This window comes from Martes martes (genome assembly GCF_963455335.1).
Source record: "Martes martes genome assembly, chromosome: 14".
Taxonomy (NCBI): Eukaryota; Metazoa; Chordata; class Mammalia; order Carnivora; family Mustelidae; genus Martes; species Martes martes.
In genome coordinates this window covers 16,160,313-16,182,900 of record NC_137902.1, presented here as the reverse complement: position 1 = coordinate 16,182,900, position 22,588 = coordinate 16,160,313, and the positions used below count along the sequence as shown (strand labels likewise).

The 22,588-nt window shown below is 46.5% G+C and overlaps 1 protein-coding gene and 1 long non-coding RNA gene across 2 annotated transcripts; one reads left to right on the top strand and one right to left on the bottom strand.

Moving 5' to 3' along the window:
• Positions 1 to 1,557: 1,557 nt before the first annotated feature.
• Positions 1,558 to 18,943, bottom strand: LOC308355297. The gene is made up of 3 exons (XR_013967949.1): positions 18,239 to 18,943; positions 8,966 to 9,136; positions 1,558 to 3,898 (listed from the first exon to the last, which is right to left on the bottom strand). It is a non-coding gene; the product is annotated as an uncharacterized lncRNA (long non-coding RNA).
• Positions 18,944 to 19,168: 225 nt separating this feature from the next.
• ADRB1 (adrenoceptor beta 1) lies at positions 19,169 to 21,861 on the top strand. The gene has a single exon (XM_080823549.1). The coding sequence runs from the start codon at positions 19,261 to 19,263 to the stop codon at positions 20,806 to 20,808; it is 1,548 nt and encodes a 515-aa protein (XP_080679675.1). The 5' UTR covers positions 19,169 to 19,260; the 3' UTR covers positions 20,809 to 21,861.
• The last annotated feature ends 727 nt before the right edge of the window (positions 21,862 to 22,588 follow it).

Below are 22,588 nucleotides of genomic sequence, written 5' to 3'. Positions count from 1 at the left end.
GAGGCCCCTCCCATCTCTTGTCTAGACCTTCTCGACAGAGGGTAGACGTTTCTCAGTCTATCTATCACCATTTTTAAACTATTTGTGCCTTTAAGTCCATACGTTTATATCAGGGTTTCTCAAGCTCAGTGCTACTGAAATGCTGGGCCAGGTTGTTCTTCATGGTGGAGCCGCTAAGGCATCCAGAATGGCTCGCAGCTTCCCTGGCCTCTACCTATGAGAGACTGATACCGAACCACACCCCCTCCCCAGCCCAAGTTACAACAACCGAAAATATCTCCAGACATTGCCACATGTCCTCCAGGGACACAAAACTGCCCCCCACCCCCCGGGATTGAGAAACACTGGCCTTTATGTTGTTTTAAATGACAAGTTCCTTCTGGACCGGAACTAACCCAATTTGTACAGACTTCACAACAGGAAGGTGTGGAGAGGAGACTGTTTAATGATGATCACAATCACGAAAAATGGAACGAGGATCTTTGGCTCACGTTTAAAGAAAAGGGAAAATTTAAACAGATGATCAAGTAAACAGTGGAGAGAATTGTCTTATTCAACCTCCCATTCTGATCGATAGGATGAAAACGGCCATCTCCAGCTCTCTTCTATGAACCGCCCAGAGGAATCAAAAATCTGTTAAAAATCTGTAAGAAAGCACTCATCCCCTCATAGTTAGACTGCTCCCACAAAATAAGGTAGGAGGCAGGTGGAGTGAAACCACGCACAGCAGTGTGAGTGATGGCGAGACCTGGAGTGGAGAGTCGGTGCAGGAATAAACATTCCTTTACAATTACTGTTCTGTCAGTCAGAGAATGAGGGCGGCACCCCAGCCCCTCGTGAGCTCTGGCCCTCATAAAGTACTTCCAGTATCTTTCATGGGTGGAAAAGCAAAAGATAGCTATGAACTCATAGATCATTATAACTGCTGCTGTTTTTCATCCATTCAAGTGGCATTAAACTGCTGGGTTTGGAAAAGACAAGCTTCTAAATGGTCTCTTTCTGGCCCGCTCTCCAGACAAAAGAACAAAACCTTTTATCAGCTAATCTGATGAATTACACGGGTTATTTTTATTCTATTTATAAGAGACAAGGCATGTAGGTCCTGCTTGTTCTTACATGCATTGGTTAACAATTCAATTAAACAAATATTTATTGAAATCATGGGCAGAGCAGCTGGACAGTCACCGGTCACTGCAGTCAAAATACCCAGTGAGTGAAAAGTGAAGATCTGCCCCCTGGGTTTACATTTTGAGTTCTCTAACAATTGGTTGTATGTTTGTATTATACCCCCATACGTACTCGACTTTGTATACTTTAAGTTCTGTGAGTTTCCAGAGAGGTTTAAAAAGGATGGATTTAAAAAGAATGATTCCAGTGGATTCAAAGGTCTGAGCACCCACAGAAGATGGGGTAATCCAGAAAGGGTTTATGGACACATGGCTTTTGAAATAAGGATGGGTAATTCAAAGCAATATTAATGGTGAGATTTTTTTCCCCAATTATAAAATTAATACATGTTTCTGGTTTTTGTTTTTGTTTTTGTTTTTTTTTAATATGGAAACTCAAAGAAAAGCCCAAGGGGAAAATGGTCTCCATAAGCAGTGGAAAGTCAGGACAAAATCCCAGGACGTAGCAAGCTAGAGAAGGCAGAATCTGAGAAGCCACCAAGGATCATAGCGTGGGAGCCTGAATGGCAGACCTATGGAGGAGGGCAATGGGGAACTATTGATGGCTGAATGTTCAGGGCATCCTCATGTCAGAGTCAAGGTACCTCTGAGGTCATAGTGGCTCTGCTCAGTTTTCAGATGTGGAGCTAGAGGATTTAAGGTCTGCAGTAACTTGTCCAAGGCCATGTAGCCAGTAGATGAGACAGGTGGGCACTCCCAACCTCCACATCCGTCACATCAAGTGGGAATTGAGTGGGGCAAGACAAGGACTGTGATTAAGAACACCACGTGTCCAATTGTGGCAGATATACCTTTGACCCAGTGGAATATATCACAAGATTCCACAGGCACAAGAAAATGATCTTAGTTTGCAGACAGAAGACCAATGGACAGGCCAAGGTCAACTACAAATAGCAGGTGGTTCAGCAGGGCCATTTGACCGAGGGTACCTTCCATGTCTGCCAGGTACCCAGCACGACACACCACTGCCGAATCACCACCTGAATGAGACCAGGGGATTTGGTGCTTTGAGCAGCTCCCCTTTGCACTCTTCGTGGGGAATTCATGCCACTGACCTATCGAAATTGTTCTGGACTACCTGGCTAAGAGCGAGGCTGCTCCCCAGGTATGATGGCTGGAACTTCAATACTTTCCTGAATACATCTAGGATGTACTCCCAGGTTGCAATGCCCCTGGGCAGGAGTCATGCCAAGAGAGTACAATATGTCAAAGGGAGAACCATGGGTGTGAACAGGGGTAATAGTGCCCAGTGCTACAGAAAGGGCATAGTGCACAGGGCAACTGGTTTTGACTTCTGTGGAGATCTTTGAGGAAGTGCTTTTGGATGGTAGTGGTGGGGAAAGCTGGATTGTTTAGGGTCACAGAGGGAAAGAGTAATGACTAAATAAATACATTAGGTATGATCTACTCCTCCTGGAAGCACGTGGAGGAGGAGGAGGAGGAGGAGGAGGAGGAGGAGGGAAATGAGAAGTGGTAGTGGAATCAAGAAGATCTGCTCAGGGCCAGCGAGATGTGAACCTTTCTCCTTCAACAGCGTCCAACAAACGCTTTCTCTGTTGTTTCGTAGATGCCAGGCAGTGTACAAGAGTCTGAAGAGTCATCCATGAATACTGACAAAATTCCTGTCTGCATGCTGCTGATATTGGGGAAAGGGGGTTGGAAAGGATGGGGGGGAGGGAACAAACACCAATAATGAAAATAAACACATAACTATAAATAAGGTAATTTCAGATAATGATGTGAAATGTCAATGACAGATCAATGAAAAAAACAGACATCTGCATAATAAGATCAAGATTAGTGGAGTCTGGGGGAGGGGCGGTGAGATAAGGCCTCCCTAAGGAGGTAGCACTGGAGTTGAAGCTTCACAAGTGATGAGGAACTGGCATGCAGTTTCTGACAGAGGGGGCAAGCTCAGAGTCTCTGTGGCAGGTCCCAATTCAACAGACAGAACGGCCAGTGTGATAAAACAGCAAGGGAGAAGGAAGGAAGGGGGAGGCAGCAAACTGGTTACCACAGGCCAGCACGGAGAAGTCTGGGTTGAATTCTAAATGCAGTGGGAAACCACTGGGGAGCTTGAAGCTGGAGGGCTAAGTGATCTTTTTAGGGTTTTTTGTTTTTTGGTTTTTTTAAAGATCATATATACCTTTTTTTTTTTTTTTAAGATTTTATTTATTTGACACAGAGAGAGAGAGATCACAAGTAGGCAGAGAGGCAGGCACAGAGAGGGAAGCAGGCTCCCCGCCGAGCAGAGAGCGTGATGCGGGGCTCGGTCCAAGGACCCTGAGATCATGACCTGAGCCAAAGGCAGAGTCCCAACCCACTGAGCCACCCAGGCACCCCAAGATCACATATATCTTTTTAAAAGCGATTCTCAGCCACAGAACAGAGAATAAACTCTAGGGCCAGGAGTGAAAGTTGCTGGCTTAGACCAACGGAGCCGCAGGGAAAGGGTGACAAGATGGCAAATACAGGATCCATGGCACTTGCCAATGGACTGGATGTGGGGAGAGCTAGAAAAGGGAAAAGTGAGGGTGAGCCCTAGGGCCTCCACTGGAGTCCCTACATCATGGCAGCTGGGAAGGCTGGAGGAGGAGTCTGGAGGGAGCAGAGAATAACAGCTTCAGTGTTGGATAAGTCAGCTGTGAGACGTCTGTATGCCAGGCAAGATTTGAGGTAGACAGTTGTGAGGAATCTGGCAAGTCGTCAGTCTATGGATGTTAAAAAAACAAACAAACAAATAGTTGGATTAAACACAGAATTACCATATGATCCAGCAATTCCGCTCCTTAGTATAGACCCCAAAGAATTGAAAATAAACTTGTACACAAATATTCACAGCAACACTATTGAAAACAGCCAAATGTAGAAACAACCCAAGTGGCCATCAACAGTTGAAGGGATAAATGAAATGCAGAATAACCTCACAATGAAATACTATTCAGCCATGAAGGAGAAGGAAGCCCTGACTGTTGATGAACCTTGAAAGTACTGTGCTAGGGGAATACTTCCTTTTATACGGAACATCTAGAATAAGCAAATCCAGAAACAGAAAGCAGATTAGTAGTACCCAGGGGCTGAGAAAGGAGGGAATGGGGAGTGAATGCTAAATGGGTACAGAGTTTTCTTTCGGGTGATGGGGGATGCTTTGGGACCACATGGAAGTAGCAGTTGCACAAGAATGTGAATGTATTAAGTGCCACTAAATGGTACACTTTAAAATGGTGAAGTTTATATAAATGGATATTTCACAATGCCAAAAAAAAAAAAAAAAAAAGAACAACTAGGCAATGGGATTGGATGAGATGACCTAAGGAGAGAGTGGAGATAGAGAAGAAAGCTCTGGAATGAGCCCCAAGCATTCCTGCACTGAGAGGGCAGGCAGAAGAGGAATAGTCAGCAAAGAATGTTCAGAGGTACAAACCGGGACACAGGAGGAAAACTGGAGAAGCAGCTGTCCTAGAAGCCAGAACAGAACTGTGTTTCTGGGACAGTCAGGTGGCCCTCTGTGTCAAAGACGGACTCGGTGTGTGGTTCAGGGGGGTGCTGCCACGGCCACCTGCTCTGAGATGGAACCATCCTGCACTCTGATCAGCACTGCATCAGAGTGTTCTTATCCCCTTATTGACAACATGGTGTCTTGTCAAAATGTCTGCCCATCTCCAATGTGGGAAATGGATCCCAGGGCAGTTTTCACCTGGGACCCCCTTATTGGGAGTGAGGCTGAGTATCTCTGCAGATGTTGGGGGCCACCTCTCTTTTGTTGAGGGCTATCTGATTGTCCATTTTCTGTTAAGCTGTTAGTCTGCTCATTCTTTATTTTTTCCAACTTTTATTTATTTTTTTAAAGATTTTATTTATTTATGTGACAGACAGAGATCACAAGTAGGCAGAGAGAGAGGGGGAAACAGGCTCCCCGCTGAGCAGAGAGCCCGATGCGGGGCTCGATCCCAGGACCCTGGGATCATGACCTGAGCCAAAGGCAGAGGCTTAACCCACTGAGCCACACAGGTGCCCCTAGTCTGCTCATTCTTGATTTTTAGGAGCTCTTTGAGTCTCTAGGAGCCAGTCCTTTATACCATGCCTTCTCTTGAAGCTCTGTTCTCTTTGCTTCCTCAACAGAATTCTCCTATAGGTCTTCTCACATCTCCAAGGTCTCATCTCAGCATCCGGGATGTTTTTCTCCAGGTATGTGGGTTACTTATCCCCGTTGTGCCACTGAATGTTAGCTCCCCGTCTTTGGCAGCCTCATGTCACCAAATGTCCTTCTAAGGCATCCCTCCCTTTCTCTCACTGCCTCCGCCATCATTCTGATTACAGCTGTGTGCCAAAAACTCCCCAAACTATGCGTGACAGGATGTCAACAGAGGACTCTTCTGATGCTCAGTGTGGGCTGAGAACAAAGTCTGTCAGGCACCCATGCATTCTAAAGAGAGGGGCAAACCATCCATGAAGACCCTGCAGGGGGTGACCTAAAACACTGCACAGGGGCCCAGCCCATCATGACCGTCTTAACCAGAGGCTTGAGTGTTGCTCCTAGGCTCTTTGCAGAGGACTGGCTCTTTCCCACCACCCTCAAACCAAGCAGGAGGCATTAAGAGAAACTTTTGGAGAGCCTGGCTTATGTCTTGTGGAATTGAGGGGATACAGGATTAGCCAATTCATGCTAGAAAAGCTCTACATGTGAAAGGCGGGCTTGCTGTCTGGGCCCCTGGGGAACAAGTTCAACTCTCACCAATGCTGTTCCCAGTGGTGCTGCCCCCAGTTAATGGTCATTTTCTCCCTGTTGGTCACAGAAATCGGAAGACAATTCTAAAAGTGTTGAAAGGGCATGACTGTTGACTATGTAGGAAGTTGAGAGGCAGACCTGACATGGTAACAGTGGAAGAGAGGAAATGCTGAACAGGCAGAATTTGGTAAATCGTGGGGAACTGGCCCTATGCATTCATGGAAAACATCCTTACAAATAATAAAGTTTTTATAAAAGCTAAACACAGAAAACATTCACATGGTATTATGCATAGTATTCACTTAAGATTTTCTTACAGCAATTGAATTTGGATTTTAGTTTCCAAAAAACGAAGGTGTTTCAAAACAGGAGAAAAATAAAATGAGGCTTTATTTTAGAGTGGTCAAGAGCTCTGGCCTTGGAGTCCCACAGCTGGGCTGGAAGTCCCCCTCAGCCATTTACAGCTGTGAAACTTTGGGCAAATCACCCAATTTCTCTGAGCCTCAGTTTCCTCCCTATGACGCAAACATAATACCAGACAAGGCCATTACCAGAAGTAAATGACACATCGCAAAGGACACCCTTAGAATAGTGTCTGGAATTTAGTCACTGGCTCTGACCAGTCCCTAGTGACATCTGTCACTCATCATCAGGGAAATGAAAATCAGAACCACAAAGAGATATCCCCTCACACCTGCTAGGTTGGCTCTGATAAAAAAGACAAGCGATGACAAATGTTGGTGAGGACAGGAGAAAAGGGAACCCTGGTGTAATGTTGGTAGGAATAGAAATTGGTGGAGCCATTATGGAAAAAAGCATGGAGGTTCCTCACAACATTAAAAATAGAACTACCATGTAGTGCAGCAATCCCACTTGTGGGTACATATCCAAAAGAATTGAAATCAGGATCTCAAAGAGATACCTATACTCTCATGGTCATTGCAACATTTCTCACAATAGCCAAGACACAGAAACAACTTAAATGTCCTTTGACAGATGGAGAGATAAAGAAAATGTGGTAGATAGCTATAATGGAATATTATTCAGCCGTGAAAAAGAAGGAAATCCTGCTGTTTGTGACAACACAAATCTGGAAGGCATCATGCTCAGTGAAACTAGCTAGAGAGAGAAAGTCAAATACTGTGGAATCTGAAGCAAAACAAAATGACAACAAAATTTCTTAGAAACAGAGAACAGGAACGTTGACACTGCAAAATAGGAAAGACTTACCTATACAAACTATTCAAGGTGATAGATGCACTATTTTGATCTTGGTGATCATTCCACAACCTATATGTATATCAAATCATCACATCATATACTTTGAATATATATACATGTATTTGTCAATTATTCCTCAATAAAGTTGGAAGGAAGGAAGGAAGGAAGGGAGGGATGGAGGGATGGAGGGATGGGTGGGAAACTCTCTAAAGGGAAACTTCTTGAAGACAACGTCCAGGTCTTTCATACAGACTTACTATCCTACATCCCATGGCAAGTGGGTTTTTACAGCTGTATATTATCATTAATACTATGACAATAATGATACTTCCATCAACAAAAATACAAAGACTCTTTGGCACTCAGAAGTGTCGGCAGACGTTCTGCATGGCCACAGATGATGTTTTCAATAAAGAGAAAAAGAAACAGGAAAAAGAAAGAGAAAGAGAATGCGACATAGATCTGTTTCTGTTACATTGCTTCGGAAAAGAACGCATATGCCCTATGATTCTATTCTCAGTTTTTAATTTTGGTTGTTTGGTTTGGTGCTTTCTGACGGATGCTGCTAACTTTACGAAATTTCCAAAGAAAGTTCTCTGTAATGGGTTCTGAAGGAAATTGAGAGGAAAATAAACCAAACTGAAGTATGGAAACACAGCTTGGGAGTTCAGAAAGACTATTTGTTCATCATAAATCCAGTTAAAAATATAGTTGCCCAAACAGATGACTGAATAATACTCAGATGCACAGATTCGAGCTTTTCTTTAAGTGCCATCTTACACAAGATGCTTCTACTGAACTAACCTCGTCATTACAAACACTCGGATGTGACATTTTAAAAAATACTGTTTCGTACACATCTAAATTCATGCTGTTTACATAGCGCACACGTAACAGATTCATCTGTAAGGAGGAGTTGGCTTCCCTGCAACACAGAATGCCACACTATGTTAGAAAGATCCTCAGATTGTTAGACTCAGGCGTCGGGTTCCAGACTCAGCTCCTATCGCAGATGCGCCCAGGCCAGCTGTGAGCCATTTCTGAACATCAAATGGCAAGACGAATGCTCAGCTTGAGTTCTTGAACCTTAATCAGGTGGGGCTTTTTTGGGTTTTGTGTTGTGGGCGTAAAGCCAGGTTCATTTGGTCCACGGCCACGCACAGGTTAAAATATTATCAGCTCCGTCATCAGCGTCCACAAAGGACGATTAGCTATACCACTTAAGGGTAGATAAAATTAGAACATTCATGAGCTTCAGTTTCCATAATAAATCTAAGCTGATATACCGAAGGGAGTTATTTCTTAGTCAAACACCTGCTTGCCAATCATTTAGGATCTGAATCACCCTCTCAATCAAAATCATTACTTCAAGGTCATAAAAATCCTGGTAGTCAATGGATTCTGAGTGAGGACCTGAGTTTATCTTGCCTCAAAGGCCAGCTTTGTTCCTCAGTCATAAAGGTTTGTTGTGTCTCTCCTACCCAGTTATTTGCTGTCTGTTACCCTAATTCTGGTTCAGGAAAAATAACACCCCTGTTGCAGCTGTGGAGAACAACTGTTTGTGTGTCCACACAATGTCAAAGCAACCCGCTGAAAAGTGGTCCGCACAACCAGCTGAATGGATTGGCCGGTTTTCCCCCCTGAAATGGGAATTATTAACATATCCCCGAATTTTCCTATTTCACTTGCAAGACAATAGTTGAGTTTCTTGGTATGCAATGCAAACCATAAAAGAGCAGGGCCTTTAACCCTACCTGGAGCACACAGTGAACAGGGATGTGCCTCGCATGTATCCCTCCCCCTCCACGTGAAGACCCAGGCTACTTACTCGGCACACCCAGGAACTTGATCTGTCCACATTTAGCTGGGGGCACTCGTGACTCTGTGGCCAGCTGTAATCCTACAACAAAGGTCACTGTTCTGACCGGGGTCTGGATGCCACTTAATCAGGAGCCATCTCTAGTGTGAACTATGAGAAGTCATTCTGATGCCCTCTGTCCTAGAAGACATAATAGAACATTCTGGAACACAGGTGACTAGAGATTGTGCATAAGGCATCAAACTTTCTTACATACAAGTAACATCTTGCTCTGGGTTGAATGTGTCTCCCCAGCACTCCCAACCCCTCAGAATGTGACCCTATTTGGATCTCCAAATGTGATCTTTACAGAGGTAATGAAGATAAAGTGAGGTCGTTAAGGTGGGTCTGATTAATAGGACAGGTGTACTTATCGGAAGGAGAAATTTGGACACAGATAGGCATAGAGGAAAGATGGCAACTACCAGCCAAAGGGAGAGACCTGGGACAGATCTTCTCCTCACAGCCCTCAGAAGAAACTGACTGGCACTTCGATTTTAGACTTCTAGCAGTCTAATTCATGCCTCATGGTTCCAGCATCACTGGAGAATGAAATAGTCCACATAGATTCATTTTCTAGGTAACAGAAGTGTTCTGGAAAATACGAAGTTCGGAAATTTTCATACTACTATCTCTTAATAAAGATATTTCTACAATGCACACTCTTTCACTGAGGATGACTAAAAAACACCATCTAAACCTTTTTTTAAAAAATATTTTTATTTATTTATTTGACAGAGAGAGAGCAAGCACAAGCAAGGGGAATGGCAGGCAGGGGAGAAGCAGTCTCCCACTCAGCAAGGAGCCTGATGTGGGGCTCGATCCCAGGACCCTGAGATTATGACTTTAGCCAAAGCCAGCAGCTTAACCAACTGAGCCACCCAGGCGCCCCCATAAACTTTACTTAATGATGTGGGGTCATCAGTGGATGTGGGTACAGAACACTGTCTCTGCAGTCCACAGCACCCCTCATTTCCCTGTGTTCTAACAGAAAGTTCCCGAATGTCCTCTTTGCCCCCTGCACCGGCCTTACTCCTTCGCTCCAATATGTTTCTTCTCGTCTGCTTTGAAAGATCAGAAACAAGGAAAATTAGGCATTGAAACTGTTTCTGAAATAAAATTAATAGTTCTAAGTTAGGGTCTAAGAGTCTCCTAGGGGTCGAACCTCAGAGACTTGGAAAAACTTCTTTTGTTGCCTACTTCTTTACCCTCCGTTCTCAGGGGACCAGGTGGTGAGACCCCTTGTACTCAAGGGAATTGAAGGACTGTGCTAAATGGACACAAAATGGGTCACAAGAGAAGCTTCTGGCCTCCTTGAGGTCTTAAGAATTTACCCCATAAAAAGCAGCAGCTTGGATCAATTATATCTGGGGAAACAGGCTCCTCTATCAAGAGCCCAGTGAGGCTTTCTTTTGTCATTGTTGTTTCTACACTTGGAATATGGTTATACCATAGGGTGGAACTCTCTGGAATGACCTTTCCATGATGCAAAATTAGTTTAGGAAATTCTAATTCCCCAAGCGGAACGATAATCAGATTAAATGACCACAAAGGAATAAACTTGTCTTTGAAACCAAAAGAGTACTGACCAAATTAGATTCTTTACTACATCCTCTCGCTTTTAAAAAAGAACACATTTACTCAGTTATTCAATTTCCACTGATTGGAAGCTGCCTTCTTTGCCACCCTTGGTTTCGCACAGAATGAAGATTTTTCTGCTTTATGCCATGATCTGTAGTGATGCTGGTGGTGCCAGGGGGAGAAAAGAAAACGTTGAGGTTATTAGGTATGTACGATAAGCAAAGCGCTATGACAAATGCATCTGTGCCCTATCTCACTGACACCTCAGCGCCCAAGTAGGTGGGATATTATTAATCCCATTTAACAGATGACGAAACAGGGACCTGAGGTGTTCAACAACTTGTTCTGAGTCACCCAGCTACTGAGTGCTAGAACCTGGATTTTAACCCAGGTGGTCTAACTCCAGAGCCTGCATTCTTAATCATTATGGTATAGAGAGAGGTAAATGTCAAAACTAATCATGAAAATGAGTGTAATCTTGCTTAAATGCCATATTTTGAAATGATGTAATAAAAAAGCATCTAAAACAAAACTGCATAGGCCAGAAATATTTTCAAAATCTGCCATCAAGACTGGCTATTCTATAAAATACTGATTATTATTTTTTGCAAGACTAATCATGGGCTTTTAACTTGCTTAAGAAATTGTTTGTATTCTGAGGCACCTCCCAGATGAGGACTTATGAAAACCATACACATGAATATATGTGTGTGGGATTTTTATAAGCCGAGACCATATTGTTATCCGCGAGAGAGCTATGAAAAGGCATATAGCCTCTATTAATTAGTCATGGGGGGGGTGAAACATGCATGCTGCAGAGTAACTGGCAGCAGGAGAGAGGAAAGGTAGGGAGTAGGATGGAAATGGTGACAAGTCGGAGTCAGACATTTTCAGAGTAAGAAAAAAAATGTTTTCAGAACTATGCCAATACCATATTAGTGCCTCTCCCCAGCATTTCAGAGAGCCTCGCAGCTCAGTGTGTCTATGACTACCTGGTTTGGAAAAGGTATTAGGACGTAGAATGGCAAAGCAAGTAGAGCTTGGCTTTTCATTTTTCTGTTCCAAACTCCCAAGCAGCTTTATTTAGACTCTTAAATAAAATCCCCAAGGCTGTCACAACTTTTGAGCCTTTCATTCTCAGTAAGAGTCTTCTGTGAAATCTTTTTCCAGTTAGAGATTAAAAAGCAAACAAAACAAAAAAAAAAATTGCTTAATTGTTTGGCTTTTCTTTGGTGTTCTTTTTGTCTTCAGAGCTAGCATTCATGTGGCACTTTTGGAAATTCGAACTGAAATGCACCAACAATGAGAATTTCATTTGTGTGGCTAAATATGATTATTCTTGTAAATCTCTTATGCTTAAGCCAATTGGACAACACAAATAAACATTGCATGATAGAATCTCTTCCCTTGTTCAGGGCTTTGTATTCAAAAAATTACTCCACGACCCGCTCCAGATCCCAAATATATCATGCAATTGAATTACGCTGACAAGTCATCAGGGGTGAGCCAAAATCTGTGAAGGATGCAGGTTCTGGTAATTGAAGATTAGCTCAGGAGGCAGGAAAGTCAAGAACTCCCTTTTCCTTTTCTTGAAAACTTAAGCACGTCTCTTTATGCTTCAGTTTCTCCATATTAAAATGGGGAGGAAAAAAAAATCCCATCATTTCTCCACCAGTGTAAAAAGTAAATTCTATTTCAAAGAGGCCTGTTAAGAAGGTCATTGCCCCCTCAGCATTTAATTAGGGGATAATGCTCTGGAGACAGAAATCTGTCATGAGATAAAGGTCTTTAGCAGGTTTTATTCAAGGAGCTGCAAAGCTGAGACACTGTGGAAAATAAATGTCACGTCCAAGGGTTGATATTTATTTTCAAAGCAAGAAGACTGGCCGTACTGGTTGTCAAAACCCAAGTAGCAGCAATACTGTCTTACTGGCGTCTTCAGCCTCAGCCCTTGCAAGTCAAGGGACCTGCCATGCCTCTCTATGTTGAGTGGGTCTGGGTGGGCTTCTATACAGTACATAAGAATGAGTAAGTTAACTAGAAAAACTATACAAACTATACACTCTACAATAGTGTATATAAACTATACACTGTACAACAAAACTATATACTATACAACAAAGCTATACACTAGCTTCCACAAGAAGTGGAAGTGCGAAAGAAGATCCTCGTTTGGGGTCTCAAAGTAACGAGTGAAAAAGAAAGAAATGTAAATGATTTGGTCTATCACCTGGAGGGAGGCAGAGCTGACAACTAGCTTCTTCCACTGGTTCCCTTTGGCAATTCCATTCAGTTGGATGACCCAGATGTCATGTTCCACGGATGAACGGAAAACACAATGTCTTCTTATATCTGGGACAATCTACTACACATAAGCTTTTAAAGTGCTTTCTCTATTCCACGGGGATTTATGAAGTATCAGCTACATGGCCGGCATAAATGGGAGCTAAAATGTTTATTTGACAGACAGAGATCACAAGTAGGTGGAGAAGCAGGCAGAGAGAGAGGAGGAGACAGGCTCCCTGCTGAGCAGAGAGCCCGATGCGGGGCTCGATCCCAGGACCCTGGGATCATGATCTGAGCCTAAGGCAGAGGCTTAACCCACTGAGCCATCCAGGTGCCCCCAGTAGCTAAAATGTTTAAAAGGCATCATTCCTACCCTTCAGAAACTTAAAACAAGGGCATGCAGGGATTCTTGTTGTTACAAACTCCTCAGCTGGTGACGACATAATTGTTTTATCTGGAAGATGGTAAAACTCTGCTAGAATAAAGCCTAGACTCTTCAATCACTAGCACAGCTTGCTGTCACCACAAGCTCTGGACTTGGGTCCACTGAAGCTAAATAAATGCTATTCATGTGTAGCCATGAGACTCCTACTGCCACGAGCACCTAAAGGTAAGCTATCAGCTGGCCAGAGATCCATTTTTATTCATTATATAGCTGAATAAGAACAACATTTTTGAGAGTTGGCTCTAGTTTTATATTGCATTGCCTTCCTTTTTTTTTTTCCCCTAAGTTACTAGTCATGGTCCTAAGTAGTTGACTTGAGGGGAAAAAAATCCTTTACAGCTAATATTTCACAGCTGAAATACTTTAAAGGAATTTATTTCAGAGACTCAAATAAACAAATACTTAAAAATAAAAAAGAATAGGACTCATACTAAGGAAGGACACCAAAAAAGGGGGGAAACTTTTTTAAAAAGATGATATGCCAAAGGTAAAAAGCATTTAAAAATAGTCCACTGTTATCCAGCCTCTGAGTCATATTAATATCGGGTGTGAGAGAAGAGTTCAGCTGATAAAAGAGAAGCTGATTTAAGTGAATGGACTTCTCATATGAGCAAATTCTGACCCCTTTCATGCTTTGAAAGGTCATGAGGATTGGGTAAGACTGAACTTGTTGCAAATATATGGTGCTGGATGTAACTTCAAGAACCCTTCACGTTCGTGCTCGCTTCGGCAGCACATATACTAAAAAAAAAAAAAAGAACGCTTCACATTCACTCACTCATTTAATCCACGCACAATCACGCGAGGGGACGAACGGTCTGTCCGTTTTACAGATGAACCCACTGCGGAAGGTCAAACCGAAAAGTGACAAAGCCAGGACACAAACCTGGATCTTCTGCCTCCCAGGTCTGAATGCTTTCCAATACATCCAGATTTTGAAAAATATTGTTACTGGCTCTAGCATTGTTCAATGCAGTCATGAGACACACCAGGAAAAGGAGGAGATGGCAAAAAGGGAGGAAGTGGGAGAGAGGAAAGCTTCTGAATTTTCCAAATAGTCCAGGCTTTGCCATGATTACACACTGTCCTCATTCTTATCACAGTGGATGGAGTTGCTTGTCCCTGTGCAAATTGTGGCTGCAAAACCGGTATGTGACCTTAAGCGCCAGCCACGGGTGCAGGCTGTGCTCTGGTTAATTACCCTGAGTGACAGTTTCAGCAGTAGCATTGCCTTATGGGAAGAGCTGTGTGTCTTTCCTCTGAAGCAGCCACTTGAGCTCTCATTAACAAACCCCGCCACTCATGACCAGCCTCAAGGCAAATTTTGCTAACTTACTGATTTGATACACTTCTTGGGGCTTTATTTGGAAATCCCCCCCAATTCCTTTGGCCCACATTCCAGGAGTTGTCTGGTTAGGCTATTCATTATTATTTTTATCTCATTTTCTAGCAAAATCAACTCAAGAGTGGAAATGTGTTGGCCAAGCTCACGGCTTGCAACCATAGGTGGTCATAATCACTATTAATCACTGCTCTAGAGAATGTGCATTCAATCTAGAACTTGAAACAAGATTCAAGTCATCAGCTAGCTATTCACCCAGAGCAGAAAAGCCTGGATATGTAGAATCACAAATGAAGGCTAAGGGAAAAGGTCATTCACCTTAAATATTTATGAAGATTAGGTCGTGCTTTTTATCAATGTGGACTTGTGTGACCCATTTGGAAAACCTATTACCTATGTCCGACTTTATTCATTACTGAGTAGGTATGATATAAATTTATCTCACAAGCCTACCCTGTATTTACAAAGTATTTTGAAGTACTCACATGAAAAAATGGACTGGACTACAGGAATATGAAATATTACTATGAATTCTAAGCATGAGGGAAGATTGTAACTCCCAAAAACAATTGTTTCTCATACTGGTAAATAATGAGATTTTAACAAATTAGGAAATACATATGACTCAAAACTTTATGTTAAGTAAATACTAATAAAGGTAAGCTAAAGTTAAATAAATATTAATAAACAGGGGAGATACAAAAATGTACAGGATCCTGGCTCTCATCTGAGAACAAAAAAGAAAAACATATAAAAATTAAGTAACAAGGGGCGCCTGGGTGGCTCGGTGGGTTAAAGCCTCTGCTTTCAGCTCAGGTCATGATCCCAGGGTCCTGGGATCGAGCCCCACATCGGGCTCTCTGCTTGGTGGGGAGCCTGCTTCTCCCTCTCTCTCTCTGCCTGCCTCTCTGCCTGCTTGTGATCTCTATCTGCAAATAAATAAAATCTTTTTTAAAAAATTAAGTAAAAATATTAGAGGTGTCAAAGGCACATATTGTTAATTACCTTGTGAAATGCAATTAGCAAAGTAACTACTGTAGGCAGAGGATGGAGAGATCATTTCCAGAAACAGTGGGCAGGGATAATCGTAAAATAAAAAACTTATCAACCAAATCTTGAAGGCTGACTCCACTGAAACAGAAATGGAGGAGGGGATTCTAAGTGGAACGAACCCAATAGGAAAGAGAACAGACCAAAATAAATAAATAAATAAATAAAAAGGAAGAGTATCGATCCAAAAAAGGAAAAAGAACACAGAACTGCAAGTTAGGGTGACAAGGACAGTTCCACAACAAGACAGTGCTGGGAAGGCCATTTGGAACTGGACCTTGAATGCCAGGTTGAGGAGTGAAGGTTTCTCAACACAAAAGCATCTTGCTTCAAAGCAGCGTTTTAGAAATATTAATTTGACGATGGGGTGCCAGGTTAAATGGAGCTGGGAGATTTGGAGGCTGGGAGATCCAAGAGAAACCATGGCAAGTGCCAACAAGGAAGTATGGTGGTGGGATGGAAAAGGGAGGTGGGGGTGGGAACTATGGAGGAAGAAGCCCCTCCCTCTCCATGTGCTTATTAGCATTTGTTGTTGGAGCTTTCTGTTGTTTCATAAAGTACTGTCAAATCTGTGGGTTCCAAAGAACTGATTCATTTTGACAGTTTCCAGGAAGGAACTGGGGAAATGGCGGACTTACTAATTTTGAACCTGCAACATGTAACACCTGTATGAGTGGATATGGTGACCCTTTTCTTAATCTATATTCTCATCTACGGACCAAAAAGGGTATCTCAAAAGTGTCCCCCCCAAAAGTGTCATGACATGTAGGATTTAAAGGAGATCTGAAAACATTTTATTTTAAAAGAAAGCTAACTCGAGTGGAACATGGGCTATTCCACACTTTTCCATAAACACATGTGAAAGAAAGCTCCAAGAATGCCTGCGTCCCCTTTATACCTGCAGCCCTGTGTTGGAACTCCTGATAAAATAACCTTCTGATTTGGAATATTTGTGATTTAAGGTATTTATTACCAGCAATTTGGGGGAGTTTGATGTACCTCTGATTGAGCAGGGGAAAAAAGTTTCAGGAGAGTTTTGTGACAATTCTAATCCCATGCCCTGGTGCACGGTACGTTTATACACATACCTATGTATACAAATGCGTGTATCTATACATAATGCCCACAGATACACAGACATGTATACTTGTGGTAATGTTATTGGCATCCCGGCCTCTGCACCGAACCTCTGCAACCACATTCTGGTTTTATCGCTCACAGAAATGCAATCCCTTGGCCCATGATGGGCACTCAGGCTTGGCACACACTCTTCCAGTAACACCTCTTGACAGAAAGATGGAGCAGGATAGAAAGCCTCCTCCCCACATTCCCTACACCTCACTCCATGGCCCAGCACTCGGAACCCCTTTCCTGGGCTGTGTCAAATTCAACTCTTTCCAGCCCCTTGGCTATTTTGAGTCTGCCTCTTGAGGGCGGCAACAGAAGGAAGCCTGAAGGGGAGACAAGTTTGCAGTGACAGGTAACGGAGCCTCTTGGGAGCTTACGCTAAACTCGGGGTGCAGTCCCTGTTCCTCCCCCTCTTTCTAGCCGCCCCCTCCTCTCCTTGCTCCCCCTTCTCAGCCTCCCCCAAGTTGGGCAGAACTAGGCTGAGAAGTCTTGGCGCAGGGGTGAATAAACAAATCACCCACACCAACTCCCACCGGCCTTGTAACACTGATTGATCATTCAGTTTGGGCCTGAAGCAAATTTATGTTTGGATTTCAGTAAGGGAAGGTGATTAACACTGCTCAGCTTTATAAACTGAATAAGCCTTGCTTTTAGCTCTTGACTTGGGTAGCTGTGACACTCAGTCTCTCTCCGCTAGGTAAGAATATGGGTTTGGTCCAGGTGTCGATGCTCCCCCCAGACCCTATTCTTTTTATTCCGATGCGAGAAAGGCATGTGAGCGGTGTATAACGTTTTCGTGCACCCTTACATGGGTAATTAGAGGCTGTTTATTTCTCCAGGATTCCATTAAAGGCTTTTCATTTTCAAGGCTGAGCTGAGGACGTCACCATGGCCCGATTAGAGAGGGGGCTTGCAGTCCCGCTGCTGCCAAGGTGGCTGTTCCCTACATAGAATCCGCCCACAGCCGGGCTAACAACTCGCCAATTTCACACGGATTCATTCGCCAACTCAAAAACCACTGATGGAACTCGAAATGCTATAGGATAGTCACCCTCTTGAGTATTTACATATTTTCTCCTCTCATCCCTCCAAAACTAACCCTAGAGTTTTCCGAATCTGGGAACTTGGGCAAAAGGAGAAAGCAACCGAGCAGCCCCAGGACTCTGAAATGTCAGCTCATTACGTCAATCAAAACTAACAGTACCTTTTTGTTTGTATTGACCCAGCTCAAAATATAAAATCATGTGAGTAAAAAAACACAGAATACAGGTGCTGTAACTGAATGTGAAAAGTCTGGGACGTAATTAAATGTGTTCTTTGTTCTTGGCGGTGTCATTTGCTCTACGTTAACATGTGTGTTTCCTTAAGCCTCTCTTTAGACTATCCACACGCGCTGTTGCATCATACTCACATATTCATTAGCCGGGGCTGAGGAGTGTGTGATTTTCCACCTGGTCCTCAGCGTTAGCTGTCAGATGCACAAACCTTCGCTTCCTTTCTGCGTCTACTGCACCGGAACAACAGAAGCTCCTTGCGAGAGCGCCCAGAGAGCGTTCTGTGACAGCTGAGGGGCTCGCTCCGGCAAGGCGCAGGGCGCTCTGCTGGAAAGTTTCCTCTAAGCACTAACACCCGCCTCCGATCCCCCGAGCTGGCAGGGCGCAGGCTGGCTGGGTCCCCTCTTGACGGGGGAAGGGTTTTACACACACTCTGCAAGGCTGTGAGATCCGAGAAACAACCTCGCCGCCAAACTCCTCCAACCCCGGCGGACAGACTGTCCAAGCCGCTCCGGGCGCGGGGAGAGCGCCGAGGTCCCCTCCCCGCTAAGGGGAGCGCGCGCTCTGCTCCGCAGGGAACCTGGCACAGGAGGTAGAGGGGACTGAGGCGGGGGGGGCCCAGGAGGGAGCCCAGCGCGGGAGGCAAAAAGGGCGCGGGAGGGAGCGGACTGCGGGAGAGAGCGGGGGCCACAGGGGGCTGCGGGGACGCGGGTGGCAGCCGGGCGCAGTAGCGGGGTAGGGGACACAGGGCCCTGAAACCCGCGGGCGCTGTAAGGGGCGCGCCTGCAAGAACCGGCGGGCGCGGGGGCGGCGCTCGTGCGGCGATCTGCCCCGGACTCCCCCGAGCAGCTGAACCGCCGGTGGGAGGGGGGCGGGGGTGTGGGGAGTTGGGATTGGGAGGGGGTGTGGGGGGAACTAGATAGGGGCGTGCCTTTGCCCGGATTGGCTGCAGGAGCCTGACGCGAGGTCTCGGGGGTTGGCTCGGGGGAGTGGGAGCGGGGTGGGGTGGGTGCTGGGTGCCGGGGCCGCGGGCTCAGCGCGCTCAGAACCATGCTGAGGTCCCGGCGGCTGTTCCAGCAGCGGCAGCGGCTCCAACAGCAGCGGCGGCGGCGGCGGCGGCGACAGCGCACGGCTCGGGCGGGGAAGGGGCCCGGCGCCCATGCCTTCGGCCCCGCGCAGCGGCTGCCCTGACCTGGCCGCGACCTCCCTCCGCGCGCCCCGCCGCCCCGGGCCCCTGGGGTGTTCCCCCACCACGGCCCAACCCCGCCACACCCCCCGCCCCCGGCCTCCGCAGCTCGGCATGGGCGCGGGGGCGCTCGCCCTGGGCGCCTCCGAGCCCTGCAACCTGTCGTCGGCTGCGCCGTTCCCCGACGGCGCGGCCACGGCGGCGCGGCTCCTGGTGCCCGCGTCGCCGTCCGCCTCGCCACTGACCCCGACCAGCGAGGGCCCCGCGCTACTGTCGCAGCAGTGGACGGCGGGCATAGGCCTGCTGATGGCGCTCATCGTGCTGCTGATCGTGGCGGGCAACGTGCTGGTGATCGTGGCCATCGCCAAGACGCCGCGGCTGCAGACGCTCACCAACCTCTTCATCATGTCCCTGGCCAGCGCCGACCTCGTCATGGGGCTGCTGGTGGTGCCGTTCGGGGCCACCATCGTCATGCGGGGCCGCTGGGAGTACGGCTCCTTCTTCTGCGAGCTCTGGACCTCGGTGGACGTGCTGTGCGTGACGGCCAGCATCGAGACCCTGTGTGTCATCGCCCTGGACCGCTACCTCGCCATCACGTCGCCTTTCCGCTACCAGAGCCTGCTGACCCGCGCGCGGGCGCGGGCCCTCGTGTGCACCGTGTGGGCCATCTCGGCCCTGGTGTCCTTCCTGCCCATTCTCATGCACTGGTGGCGGGCCGAGGGCGACGAGGCGCGCCGCTGCTACAACGACCCCAAGTGCTGCGATTTCGTCACCAACCGGGCCTACGCCATCGCCTCGTCCGTCGTCTCCTTCTACGTGCCCCTGTGCATCATGGCCTTCGTGTACCTGCGGGTGTTTCGCGAGGCCCAGAAGCAGGTGAAGAAGATCGACAGCTGCGAGCGCCGCTTCCTCAGCGGCCCGGCGCGGCCGCCCTCGCCCGCGCCCGCGCCAGGCTCCCCGCGCCCCGCCGCCGCCGCCACCACCCCGCTGGCCAACGGGCGCGTCAGCAAGCGGCGGCCGTCGCGCCTCGTGGCCCTGCGCGAGCAGAAGGCGCTCAAGACGCTGGGCATCATCATGGGCGTGTTCACGCTCTGCTGGCTGCCCTTCTTCCTGGCCAACGTGGTCAAGGCCTTCCACCGCGACCTGGTGCCCGACCGCCTCTTCGTCTTCTTCAACTGGCTGGGCTACGCCAACTCGGCCTTCAACCCCATCATCTACTGCCGCAGCCCCGACTTCCGCAAGGCCTTCCAGCGCCTGCTGTGCTGCGCGCGCCGCGCCGCCCGCGGGAGCCACGCGGCCGCCGGAGACCGGCCGCGCGCCTCGGGCTGCCTGCCGCGGGTCCGGTCGCCGCCGTCGCCCGGGGCCGCCTCGGACGACGACGACGACGACGACGTCGGGGCCGCGCCGCCCGCGCGCCTGCTGGAGCCCTGGGCCGGCTGCAACGGCGGGGCGGCGGCGGACAGTGACTCGAGCCTGGACGAGCCGGGCCGCCCCGCGGGCGCCTCGGAATCCAAGGTGTAGCGCCCGGCGCCCGCTGGCGGCCCCCCGCGCCCCGGGAGCAAGAACGCCCAGGCGCCCCTGATGGCTTCCCGGGGGGCGGGGAGGGGGGCGGGAAGCGATCTGTGTTTACTCAAGACCCATAGCAGGTGAACTCGAAGCCCGCAAACCTCGTCTGATTCATCCAAGGCAAACACAAAAGCCACGGACCGTTGCGCAGAAAGGAAAGTTTGGGGAGGGCTGGGAGAGTGGCTTGCGGATTTGTCTTGGGTTCTTTTTGTGTGTGTGTGCTTCGGCCTTCTTTGGTGTGTGCGTGTGATGCATCTTCAGTTTTTTGGGGTGTCCTTTTTTTTTTTTTTTCCTCCAGGTGGTTTTTGACACTTGCTTTGAGTACTGGGTAGTGGAAGGGAGAAGCATAAAAGGCTATCAACTTGGCCTCCGTCCCCGTTGCAGGGAACAGGAGCGGTCCACGGGAGAGAGAAGGGGGAATGACAGTTGTCAGGACATGTTCCCTTTGCTTTCCAGAGAAATTTCATTTGACTTCCTGAGTAATGATTTTCCCTGTCCTTAAAGCACAGGGAAAGGCTGGATGCAAAAATCACGTTTCAAGAAATTTTAAGCTATTCTTGGAACAAGCCTCACCTTGCTTTCTTTTTGTAGGGCAAACCTGCTGTCCCCAACGCGCCTCGGTGGTCGGGCTGAGGGGTTTCTACCTCACACTGTGCACATTGCACAGCAAGATAGAAAGTCTTGTTTATATTAAACAGCTTATTTATGTATCAATATTAGTTGAGAGGACCAGGCGCTGAGCCTCTGTGACATGTGACCCTGTCCATTGAAGACAGGACAGAAGAAGAAAAAAAAAAACAAAAAACCCAAGAGGAAACAGTTCAGATTACTGCACACATGGGTAAAAAAACAAAACACAAAACAAGGAGTGGTTCCAAATACCATTTTTGCACAGTGTTAGGAATTGTAAAGTCCACACAAGATATTACTTGCACAAAAAGAAATTGAATATTTTTTAACTGGGGCAGGGGGCAGATCTTACAAAACAAAAATAAAATTCGAACTCGACTTCTGTTGTCCGGTATGTTATTGAGCTAATGATTTATTGGAAAAATACATTTTTATACTCTTTTATCATGGTACTGTAACTGTATCCATATTACAAATATAATTATCTTAAGGATTTCTATTATTTTTTTATGTCCAAGTGCCCACGTGAATCTGCTGGTAAAGTTTAGCACTCGTGTGTAAATGGTATTTTCTCTGTGTGTTTTACCAAGTATTTATACTTTGGTGCGACTAACTACTGTGTGAGGGATTGGTCCATGTGCAATAAATACCAATGAAGCACAATCAAGGTTATGTACCGTGTGTCTGTAAGGGGTCAGTGATAATGGAAGAGACAGTTTGTTTTGTTCAAAATATAGGCTGGGTTTCCCATAGAGCTCTTTTAATAGCTTTTCATGACTCAGTAACATAGCAAAATGCCTCTAGACCAAATAAGGCATGCACCTACTGAGAGCTGCAGACTTGCCCTAAATTTTCACAGCCGGATTCAAGGTATTCTAGACTACTTATAGATGTTTTCAAGATCCCATCTGCTGCACTTGACTTAAGAAGTAATATGTGGGATTGTGTATCTTAAAAAAAAAAAAAAAAAAAAAAGGCGATAGAGCCAGGTAAATCAATTGCAACTTTGCACAGAAACGCAGGGGAAAAAACGAACTCCTTGAATAATGAGTTGCCCGCCTGGAAAAGAGGTAAGTGGCTTCCACAGCTTGTTTTTGTTTTCCAG